At 42.6% G+C, this 12237-nt stretch overlaps 1 protein-coding gene across 3 annotated transcripts in view; it reads right to left on the bottom strand.

Annotated features, from left to right (window-relative positions):
• DTWD2 (DTW motif tRNA-uridine aminocarboxypropyltransferase 2) overlaps positions 1-12237 on the bottom strand; it is a 224190-nt gene that overhangs the window by 152562 nt on the left and 59391 nt on the right. For all 3 annotated transcript variants that reach the window (XM_075931968.1, XM_075931970.1, XM_075931969.1), the window contains exon 2: positions 1170-1260. In XM_075931968.1, the coding sequence (XP_075788083.1) occupies positions 1170-1260 (91 nt within the window). The remainder of the gene's footprint in view (positions 1-1169; positions 1261-12237) is intronic.

Here is a 12237-nt window from a genome sequence, read left to right as displayed (position 1 = left end):
GCTGTGTTATCAGCCCGTTAGCCTCACGTTATCTGTACTCTGCTTTACTAGCTCTCAACAATGTTTGCAATCATTATAAAAATTAATGGAATGACGATAAAAGGTTTTTCATTTTCTCAGCACAATATGATTAGCAGGGGGTATAGTTTACAGGGCAGTACATGCAATGAAGGGGGCAGTTTGACAAGGAACAAAATATGTAAGCGTCATATCACTGTGGGTCACTGAAACTTGTTTTCAAAGCCTCATGGAGACTCCCTATGTCTCAATGTACTCTTCTCATTGCTCTAGTGTGTAGCTGTTCAAAAATGGCTGCCAGGTGATCTGCCTCAACCCCTCACCTTGCTGGAAACTTTCCCCTCTTACTTTCAGATATTATGGAGCACAAAGCAAGCAACAACAAAAATGGGAATACTGCTTTCGCAGAGGTTTAACCTAGTAAGCAAACAATGCCAGCCTATGCCTTAACTGTTCTTTACTGCTGTCCAGACTGACTGTGTATGGCTTTATGAACCATGAGAGCAAGAGTTTGGCTCAGTCTCCAAGAATAACTATTGACATTTCAAGATCATCAATGGTTATTTTGCTGTCTGGAAAAAAAAATCCTTCTTGCAGCTTTCTGATCTGACTCTCATTCCTCTTTTTTAAATAGTTGCTCTAGTAGCCTGGGTAAATAACTGGGCTTTCCTGCAGACTTCTTGTTGATACATTAAAGGCCATTATCTCAGGTGGATTATTTGCTTTATATTATTAAACATTAATAGATTAATACAGACAAATAAAAGCTAAACACAGACCTCCTATGACTAAAACATTTGCATTCTTCAGCTGTCTGCAGATCACTAAGCATGTGCTATATAAGGACTTACTCCTAAATCTTTCTTACACAAGTAGGCTGCCATTCACTGAGACTGCCTGTATAATGAAGAATTTCTTATACAAAAGGATTGCAGGAATGGGCCATGATTCAGGAAAATAATGACCGATTTTAAAAATCAAAGAATAAATTACGTTAACAAATCATGTGAATTAGCAGTTCAGCTTTGTCCAGTATCTATGTTCAAAGCTGAAGAAGTTGAACATGTCTGAAAAAGAGTGTTTCCTCTTGACCTCTCTCATATCCTTTGCCACAGAAGCTGAACTCTGACAAATCCCATAGCCTTACTCACCTCTGCTGGATGCTGAATTATATACAGGCAGGTGGAGACTTTTAGAGGATACACAGGGAAGAATGGACACAAACACACCTTCTGTGGACGGCTACAGAATGGAAAAGGGGGGAAAAAAAACATTGGCAATTAGTCAAATACACTATAAATTTTATTACATAAAAGATGTATCCCTTTCCAAAAGTTGTGCTAGTACTTTCCTTTACAACAGACTGTACCTATACAAACCTGCTGACATACATTTTCTGTTGCTGATATTGCTATTATTTTCAAAACAAAACAAAGCGTATTTAAATACATTTTTGAGAGCAGTGTTCAGAAACATGCTTTGGAAAGTTCAGTAGGGATTAAAGCACTTGAAATAATTTGTTTTCAATCTCTTCAAGAGAAACTACATGTAAGTGGCTATGCAATGACCATGTGAGAAATCAACCCCAAGTCTTTCATCCCAAATAAGGAATTCAATAATTTGATACAAAGGAGAGAGAGGAAGGCATATTTGTATGCACAACAAACCATAGACATCCCAAATATATTATTTTGTTGCGATCATTTACTAGTCCACACTATATTCATCAGCACACTTGGAACTGTAGAAATAAAGGAAGACACAGTCACTGTTTCAGAAATTTACACTCAAGAGACACAAACAGTACAAAACAAAAATGGCTGTTTAAAATTGTTCTGTACTCAGTGAAAAGCCTTACAGAAGACCTGAATATAAAAGACAATGATTTGAACATGATTATTGTTATTTGGTACACAATACGTGCTGGTTGAAGATCCAGGTGCTGAGAGCAGAATGAGCAATACAGAATGAAACCCAGTGTATTATAGTGGAGCACAGATAATATCAGAGGATAAGAATGATGTCAGTAAGTTGGCTAATAAACTAACCAACAATAAACAAACAACAGTTTCTACTAGCATATTATGATTCATGGCAAAACAAAAAAAAAACAAAATATTTTCCTTGTACTAACAAAAAACAGAGTCATTTAAATAAATTTCTTTCTTTTTGGCTAAAAGACCCCTAAAAGCCTTTATTTCCACTGTACACTTAAAGTCAGACTACTTGCAGTCACGTAAGATTTACTGACCATATGTTCACAGTATGTTTTAATATTAATATTGTTGGGATATGTAAACTGAATAGGGGTCTGGGATGACTATATGTTAGTGGTAAGGAGTTCAGCCATAGTAGGCATTACTCTTGAACATGCTCTTTCTCTGTTTTTACAGTCTAGAAAAATAGATAAGCAATGCAGCTGCTCTTCTTTGTTGTGTCTTTTGCTTATCCTCATTGGCCCTGTAGAAAATATCTTCAGGGTTAAATTTCTTGTAATCTCTGTAACCTGCTGATTTAGAAAGTTTGTAGTGTAGAAAGTGCTGATTTAATTAGAAATTCTGTAAATGGTAATTAGGGGCAGGTGTAATTGTATTAATCACCTGCTTATGAATACTTATTTTGTGGGAGTTAATATTATTAAATAAGGTTTTAGGAAAAGTAGTAGTAGACGTGTGAATTAACATACTAAAATAGATGAAAGGGATTAATCGGTGCCAATTTGTTGCCACTCAGACATTGTGTTGAATGTCCAAGGTTAATGTGCGTGGGCAATAAAGCAGTTCCATTTACCCCATCCGTTCCTGGGTCACCTGTTTCTTCTCTAACAAGTATGTCTTTGCTGCACAGTTAACTTGAGTTACTTCTCCTGAGTTAGCTTAGAATAGATCAAGAGAATATCTGCATCTGCACTGCCACTGTACTTATGTGAATGTGGCACTAAATCTTCTGTGTGCAAAGCCTATGGATGAATAGGTTCTATGAATTCTCAGCGAGTTATGAGAAGACTTCTCTCTTCTTTTTGAGCACATCAGGAAAATTGTCAGAAGGCACTGGAAGACTAGCAGCATTCAAGTGTCCATTCAACAGTATGGTGGTATTAACAGTTGGTAAGTTATTCTAACTTGAGCTTTGGCCTATATGTCCTGACAGGCCAGCAAATTTCAGTTAAAACTAACATCAGACTAAAATGAAGGGGTTTTGTGTAAGGACAGGTCTCAAATTAAAGACAATTTTGAGTTTCATTTGTAGTGAAGGTCAGATCTCAAATTAAAGGCAATTTTGAGTTGCATTTATGGTGAAGGTCTTTGGCCCTTAAGGTCCTAAAGTGTTTCAGTTCAGAAATACCTTGACCCAACCAAAGACCACCTCTTACCAGAAATCTTAACTTTATTTTAATCGAGGACTTACACCACCATAAATTACCTAGAAAGCTCTATTGGATGAAGAGGGGGGAGAATAAGCAAAATTAAAGCTAGACAGACTTGCTAAGTAAATTGTGAGAAAATTTTAACCTATGTTAATTAAACATGTGATTCCAATTTCTTAGAATTTGATTACAATCAGCCATTTTTTCCATCAGTGAAAACACTATTACTCTGTTAGCTGTGATATTTAACTGCATATATCACAAATTACCATTCAAACTGTTCAATTTTCTTTTGCATTAGTGCACAAATATTACAGTAAAATTTAAAAGATAGACCATTAATTTTGGTGCTCAACTTGAGATGTTTCAGGCCTGGTATCAACAGGTTGAACACCCCAGCTTGTTTTTCAATGAGCTGAGACTAAGTATCTCAAGATGAATCTACATAAACAGGGAAATGGTTTTGATGATGTGGCTTATTTTTTCATTTTAATACTTCTGAGTAAGTTTATGGAAGTTGCTCCCACATAATGTATTGTTTTATCTTTCATATTTCGTGTTATGACACACAACACTTCAGAAGGGATCTTAGACAGGCTTTCTTCTATATTTAACACCTTCAGAATACTATTTATTATAACGGAGTGTAACTGCAAATAGGTGCAGCCCCCAAGAGATTTCTTTTTTGCTGTCATTGCTTTGAATGTTTAGACAGAAGCTCATTTTTCTTATTGGTCACAACTTTTAAGTTCTTGTACCTTCCCTAAATTTAACATTCTATTAAATATATGATTTTTCTCAGACATTATCCAGTGAAATGCACTAAGACATTGATAGTTAAGATTTTCCAGTTATGTCATTTTCGGTAGCACAGAGATATACGAGTTTCAAAATCAGTTTCAAAACAGTAAATTCTTAATTCCAAAACTCTAATTCAAATCACTTCATTTTTCAATAGCTTCTATAAACTGAGGTAAATGGCATCCAGTGAATCTTGACCTATGTTTGTTATGGCTAATTCGTCAGACACAAATTACTTTATTTCTGGGTCTCTGTTTCTTATTTTAAAAAACCCTCCTTTTTGTTGCTTTCTGAATTTTTCACACTTGATTACACTTTTCAACTTCGTTAACTTTTAATGAAAATAAATTTTAAACAAAAAGAAAGTATTTTCATATTTAACTCAATGCTTTCCATCTGTAATTTTATTAGAAGCAAGTGGAGCACAAAGTATTTGCAAACAGAGGGGGTTTTCAATAAAAGTTAATTACTTACATGTGTACATACACATCATTTAAGTTTAGGCACCCATTTAGGCACCTACTTAAGCTGACTAAGTCTTTGTTAAACCCCACCCTGGGGCACTACACTTATTTCTGTGCTCTCATTTTGATGCCTCATAGTTACTGTGCTTTTAGGAGCTATGATTCCCTTCATATAACCCTCATTACTAGCCTGCACATTTTGTAGGTCCTCAGGGTAACAGTGGGTAAGGAAAGAATCTTTCCCTTAGACTACAGGATGGTATAAATCCTGTTCTGCAACTACAACTGTAACTTCAAGGTTACAGAAACTTACAATCTGTATGCTGTCTAGGGAAAAAATATTTTGTATATCTTTTTGTGGGCACAACCCTGCAATGCACAGCAAGCTGAAGTTCCCGCTAGAAGGAGTTGCACCCTTGGATCTAAGAGCGGTCTGGGCATAGTCCAAAGGTAGGAGGTCTCTGAGGGACTCCTTCTGTCCATTTGTGCCCTGTGCAATGATTCTCTGCATGGAGAAAGAAGATAGGTACAGGGTTGCCAGATGGTTTAACCAAAAATACCGAACACCCCCTCCGCCCCAAAAAAAACACCGGGGAAAAAATTCTATCGAGGGGGAAAAGGGGGGGACCAAAGTTGTTGACCCCCCTCCCAAAATTAAATAATAAAACAGCATTAGAAAAGCATGGCCCCTTTCAGAGTCAAGTATCAGAGGGGTAGCCATGTTAGTCTGAATCAGCAAAAGCAGCGAGGAGTCCTGTGGCACCTTATAGACTAACCGAAGTGTTGAAGCATAAGCATTCGTGGGAAAAGACTCACTTTGTCAGATGCATGCAGATGGAAGCTTATGCTCCAACACTTCGGTTAGTCTATAAGGCGCTGTTAGAGAAAAGAGACTGCCCCCCCCCAGTAAAAAAGTTTGGCCAGGCCACTCTTGTTATAGTGAGCTGCAGTACTCCTTGAGGGAAACCGGCCGCACCCTTCCTGCATACCATTGCCTTTAGAAAAAGGAAAGGTATGAAAAAGGGAAAATAGCCTCAGACTCTCCCACCCGTCTCCTTGGCGTGAGAACTGCAGGGCTTACCTGGTCGCATGAAACCTGCACAGTTTCGGCCCAACCCCTGGGACACAGACCCCCACTTGGTGACCATTGGGCCATATATGGTAATATGCAAGCATGGGAAAGCAATGTGCAGATTTGGGGATAAACACCCATCGCACAGTTAGCTCTCGGAGATCTTCGCAACACACGTACCACCGTGCATGTGCCTTCTCGTATACAGGCAGTCCCCGGGTTACGTACAAGATAGGGACTGTAGGTTTGTTCTTAAGTTGAATCTGTATGTAAGTCGGAACTGGCGTCCAGATTCAGCCGCTGCTGAAACTGATCAGTTTCAACAGCGGCTGAATCTGGACGCCAGTTCTGACTTACATACGGATTCAACTTAAGAACCCCAAGCATCCCCAAGTCAGCTGCTGCTGAAACTGATCAGCGGCTGATTCCAGGAAGCCCGGGGCAGGGGCTTCCTGTAGTCAGCCACTGGTCAGTTTCAGCAGCGGCTGACTTGGGGACGCCTGGGGCAGAGCAGCTGGGGTGCTGCCTGGTTGGTCCAGTAGCGCCCAGAGTGGCGCTACGGGACCAACTGGCAGCACCCCAGCTGCTGTACCACAGGTGTCCGGAGCAAAGCTGCGGAGCACGGGGGCAGCGGGACAGCCCAGACGCACCGTGGCTGTCCTGCTGCCCTCGGGCTCCGTGGCTTTGCTCTGCTTTGCTCCCTGTCCCCCTGGTCTGCAGACCAGGGGAACGGGTGGGGGGCAAAGCAGAGCCAAGCCGCAGAGCACGCGGCCAGCTTACAGCCCAGACACGTCTGGGTTGTCAGCTGACCGCGCGCTCCGCGGCTCGGCTCTGCTTTGCCCCCCCCGTCCACCTGGTCTGCAGACCAGGGGGACGGGGAGGGGGGGCAAAGCAGAGTAAAGCAGAGCCAAGCTGCGGAGCGCGTGGGCAGCGGACAGCCCTGTCCGCTGCCCACGTGTTCCGCCGCTTTGCTTCCTCTCCCTGGTCTGCTGGAGACCAGGGAGAGGAAGGGCCCCGTTCGTAACTGCGGATCCGACATAAGTCGGATCCGTGTAACTCAGGGACTGCCTGTACTTCAAAGCGCTGCCGGCCTGATCAACCGACCAGCCACCTCCCCCGACTCTCGGGCGTAACCAAGGCCTTCGCAACCGAACCGATATCTGTGAAATGTTCCATGTATGATTTGATTTTTTCTTGTTATATAAGCTTAGTGTTGTAGTTGTTTTGGGCAGTACATAGAGTTTGTAGTTATCACTGTTATTTAATTAGTGTAGCTGGATATTTTAAGATTAGAGACTATTCCCCTTGCCCTTCCCATCCTTATATCTCTGACACGTTTAACTAGAAATCATAGAATAAATATAAGAAATACTGTAAATTCATTATTAACACGGTCTATTAAAAATCTTAGAATAAATACTATAAATTCACCATTGTCATAAATAAATATTTTTTATTTGATAAAACTGTCCACCTGGTTCTGTCCTTCCCCCCTTGGGTATTTATCATCGGACCTGTGATTCTCGCAACAGGCGCCACAGGACTCCTCGCGGCTTTTGCAGATTCAGACTAACACGGCTACCCCTGATACTTGATACCATGCAAGGCACTGCATTTAGCCGTATGGAGTAGAAATCTATCAACCTCATGAAGAAACTTGCACAAGTACAAACAGATATCATCTTTCTCTCCAAATGCAAACGAATGGATATTATACCAAATGGACTGAAAGTGAAAAATCCATTGCTATCTACATACTGCACAGACTACAGTGAGAGATTATGCCATACACTATCTAAAAAACTGAGGAACCACCTGATCAGCATCCTGTACAGCAAACAGGAAAACACCAAAAAAGAGCTCTCCAATCTGGAGTCTCATAAAAAAACAACCTTCCCCACAAATGGACTTTATTAAAATAAGACAGGAGATCTACATTACACACTTAGCTTACTGTCCTTTTTCCTCTGTAGAGAAGTGATCTAAAATCCTACCTGACACATGGGGCCACAACAGTGGTACCCCTAACTCACCCAGCAATATCGTCAGTCTTTCCAACTACACACTCAAGCCGGCAAAAGAGTCAGTTCTATCTCGGGGACTCTTTTTGCCCCACCACCCCCACTAATATGATACAGTTCTGCGGTGATCTGTGAGCCTACTTTTGCCGTCTCCGTCTCAAGGAATACTTCCAACACAACACTGAACAGTGCACCGACACACAGATACCTTCCCACCATCAGCACAAGAAGAACTCCACATGGACTCCCCCTGAGGGTCGAAATGACTGTCTGGACCTCTACATAGAATGCTTCCGCCGACGTGCACAGGCAGAAATAGTGGAAAAACAGCATCGCTTGCCTTGTAACCTCAGTCGTGCAGAATGCAATGCCATCCACAGCCTCCGGAACAACTCTGACATTACAGGCAGTCCCCGGGTTACGTACAAGATAGGGACTGTTAGGTTTGTTCTTAAGTTGAATCTGTATGTAAGTCGGAACTGGCGTCCAGATTCAGCCACTGCTGAAACTGATCAGCGGATGATTCCAGGAAGCCCCGGGGTAGGGGCTTCCTGTAGTCAGCCACTGGTCAGTTTTAGCAGCGGCTGACTTGGGGACGCCTGGGGCAGAGCATCTGGGGTGCTGCTGGGTTGGTCCAGTAGTGCTGCCGCTCCTCAGCGCTACTGGACCAACCCAGCAGCACCCCAGCTGCTCTGCCCCAGGTGTCCTGATTCAGCCACTGCTGAAACTGATCAGCAGCGGCTGAATCAGGACTCCTGGGGCAGAGCAGCTGGGGTGATGCCGGGTTGGTCCAGTAGCACCAAGGAGCGGTGCTGCGGGACCAACCAGCAGCGCCCCACCTGCTCTACCACAGGCCCGGGGCTTTGCTCCACGTCTCCCTGGTCTGCTGGGGGGGGGGCCCACTAGCTGCACCCCCTCCTCCCCAGCAGACCAGGGAGACCCCAGCAAAGCCGCCTGGGCGGCTTTGCTCCTGTCGCCCTGGTCTGCTGGGGGGGTCCAGCAAAGCCACTGGACCCCTCCCCCCCCCCAGCAGACCAGGGACACCCGAGCAAAGCCTCCGCCTGGGCGGCTTTACGAGCAAAGCCGCCCAGGCGGCGGCTTTGCTCGGGTGTCCCTGGTCTGCTGGGGGGGGTCCAGCGGCTTTGCTGAACGCCCCCAGCAGACCAAGATCTACAAACCTGGAAATCCGGGATGCCCCATCATCTCGGGCATTGGCACTCTCACTGAAGGACTGTCTGGATATGTGGACTCTCTACTCAGACCCTACGCCACCAGCACTCCCAGTTAACTCCGTGACACTACTGATTTCCTGAGAAAACTACAATGCATTGGTGATCTTCCAGAAAACACCATCTTAGCCACCATGGATGTAGAGGGATGCATCTGACGAAGTGGGTCTTTTCCACGAAAGCTTATGCTCCAACACTTTGGTTAGTCTATAAGGTGCCACAGGACTCCTCGCCACCCTTTCAGCGTGTGTGCAAAGTCAGAATAGGGGTAGCGACAGAGGAGCAGTTGAACACTAGGACACCGGGAAGGTATTGCTTCCCCTTGGTCTTTAGGCTTTTTGGTGGCAGCCATTTTGTTTTCTTGATCAAGCCAGAATGCAGCTTCCCTGCAGAACCAGCTAAGCAATGGGGCGGGGGGAGGCTGGGGTCTGGGCCCAGTTGCCAAGTGTGTCGTAGGGTTGCCAGTTGTCCGGTATTGACCCGGACAGTCCAGTATTTTTGCCTCCTGGCTGGGAAAAAAAAATTAGAAAATACCAGACATTTTAAGTGTCTGGTATTTTCTGAATATTTTTACTGGACAGGAGGTGAAAATACCGGACTGTCTGGGTCAATACCGGATACCTGACAACCCTAGATAGGTAGAAAGGGAACACTCTTGTCTACATCAACATGGGCAAGCTAAAGGTTTACTCTGGGACATGGGTCTTTTACTCGTGTATCTGTTTATCTGCAATTTCACTATGGTTCAGAACTCTCTAAATACACTGTTTCCTCTGTTTTCTCTTTCAGAGCTATAGTATCTAGAAATGATAAGGTAATGCCAGGCAATAACACTAACCCAAGGCCACACTAGTGTAAGTACAATACTTTACTGGTTTAAGCCTACTAAAAAGGCTGAATGTTCTGAAACTGTCATTCCCCATTTTCTTTACATGCAGGGGCAGAAGGCCACTCCCATAGGGTTTTAATGTATTTTATTTTAAAATGTAAACTAAACGTTGAAATAGAAAAACATTTTGTTTATTTATGTTACATGAAGTTCATCATTTACAGCATTTCCCAATGTAGCTAAAACCAACCTTTCCTGTTGTCAAGCCTGCTATGAATAGTGATCATGGGGCAGGAATGCCATAAAAGTGAAGATGCAGCAGACCATAAAATTACCTGGTATATGAAAACCCTTTCTCACAGTCTCTTTCCAATCTCTGTTCTCACACAAATAAAATCAGCGCATGTTCTGGACATAGATATGCTCTTCTGAGGCTTAATTTTAAACCTGTCAGAACATGCCCACAAGGTGGCTGAAATCAAGCATCATTCTGAGGATGCAAATATGCGCACATTCTGTGGGGATGTAGCCATGTAGCTTTGTCCTGAATATATGTATTTAACTAATTTTAATATTTACAATGATCTCAGATGATCCATTCCATGATAAAGAGCAGCCTAAACAGAGCAAGATAACTGCATTTTTATATTCTGAATTTGTAAGCTTTCCTGGCCAAAAACCCACATGAGGGTAAATCTGCCATAACTTGTTTTTTAGAATTAATATCCGCAATGTTAAAAAGGAAGGGGATGTTTTTGAACTATTATTGTTACTAGCAAGACCACTGTGTTCTAACCCATTTTGCCAAGGTCAGGCCACAGATTCAACATTTTCAAGGAAATGCATCTGGCCAAATGTAGATTCAGACTCAAGTTAAACAGATTTCTCCCCAGTTTAAGTCAAAATACTACACTTTAAGGTCAAAATACACCTGGCAAAGCTGGACAGAGTCCATACAGTTACCTCTTTCCATTTCACATACTTAATACTAACACAAACCCATTAAATACACATTAAAACAGTATTCAGGGATTGTGTTGTATTGGTGCTGGGCATGCAGAGCAAATATAAAACTATGAACAAATATATTTTGAAAAATCTGAGAGCAAACAATTGCAGCTTTTATGTTTAGAGGAAAACTAGCGTTACAGCTTCAGTGATTTTTCACAAACATCAATCAAAAACATTTTGTTTTAAAATAAATGTTGCAAGCTACAGCTGCAATTTTCCATCATTAGTTACTGCACTCATTTTTCAGGATTTAAAACAAATGAATGCAATGGAAACAACTGACACCAAGAAGTAACTATCCACCAACATTTTTTCACCTTTAACTGTGAATTCTTTAGGATGCTGGATATGTTGGGGGCTTTTTCTCTTACACTTCAAGTTACTGGAGATGCGGAGGGTTCCAGAAGTGGTTCCTTACAACTATCACCTTGGGGGCAGAAGGTACAGTGGCCTTTTACAATTTGGGGGGACTGATCCCGAGTGCACAAAAAATTTAGCCTTAATCTGCTAAAGCTTTGCGTCCCTGTTCTCTTGTGCAACAGACTTAGAAATCAGGTTAAAAAAAAATCAGATATTTAACCACTTTTTTCCTAAAAAATAATAATCATCTTCAGGGTGATACACATCGGCTATGTCTACACTGGCACCCTTTTCCGTAAAAGGGATGCTAATGAGACACTTCGGAATTGCAAATTCCGTGGGGGATTTAAATATCCCCCGCGGCATTTGCATGAACATGGCTGCCGCTTTTTTCCGGCTCGGGGTTTTGCCAGAGAAAAGCGCCAGTCTAGACGGGATCTTGGTGAAAATAAGCCCTTTTCCGCAAGATCCCTTATTCCTACTTTCAAGTAGGAAACAACTTTCAAGTAGGAATAAGGGATCTTGCGGAAAAGGGCTTATTTCCAGCAAGATCCCGTCTAGACTGGCGCTTTACTCCAGCAAAACTCCGAGCCGGAAAAAAGCGGCAGCCATGTTCATGCAAATGCCGCGGGGGATATTTAAATCCCCCACGGCATTTGCAATTCCGACTGGTCTCATTAGCATCCCTTTTCCGGAAAGGGGTGCCAATGTAGACACAGCCATCCAGTATACCGTTTCAACTTCATACAATGTGAGGTACAAGAGGGCAAATTACTGCAAGAGGAGTTATAACAAAGGATAACAGGACCCTAGACAACGAAATGGAGTAAGGAATTTCCCTTATTAGGCAAACCATTGTCCCCAATCTGCCTCACCTTTCATAGAACCTATATAACAACCTGTTACTGATACCTTATCTGCCAAGAGCCCCAGTATGGCTAGAACTAACCCACATTTAACAAACCACTGTTGACATGTCTGTGTTCCAGCACAATTGGCAGCTAGCATATGAATTAGGCCCTTTTAAATGCAAGCTCCCAGCTCTTGGATTGCTGTGCTGAAAAA

The sequence above is a fragment of the Pelodiscus sinensis genome, chromosome 6, assembly GCF_049634645.1.
Source record: "Pelodiscus sinensis isolate JC-2024 chromosome 6, ASM4963464v1, whole genome shotgun sequence".
NCBI classification, from domain to species: Eukaryota; Metazoa; Chordata; order Testudines; family Trionychidae; genus Pelodiscus; species Pelodiscus sinensis.
This window is presented reverse-complemented; position numbering and strand designations above follow the sequence as displayed.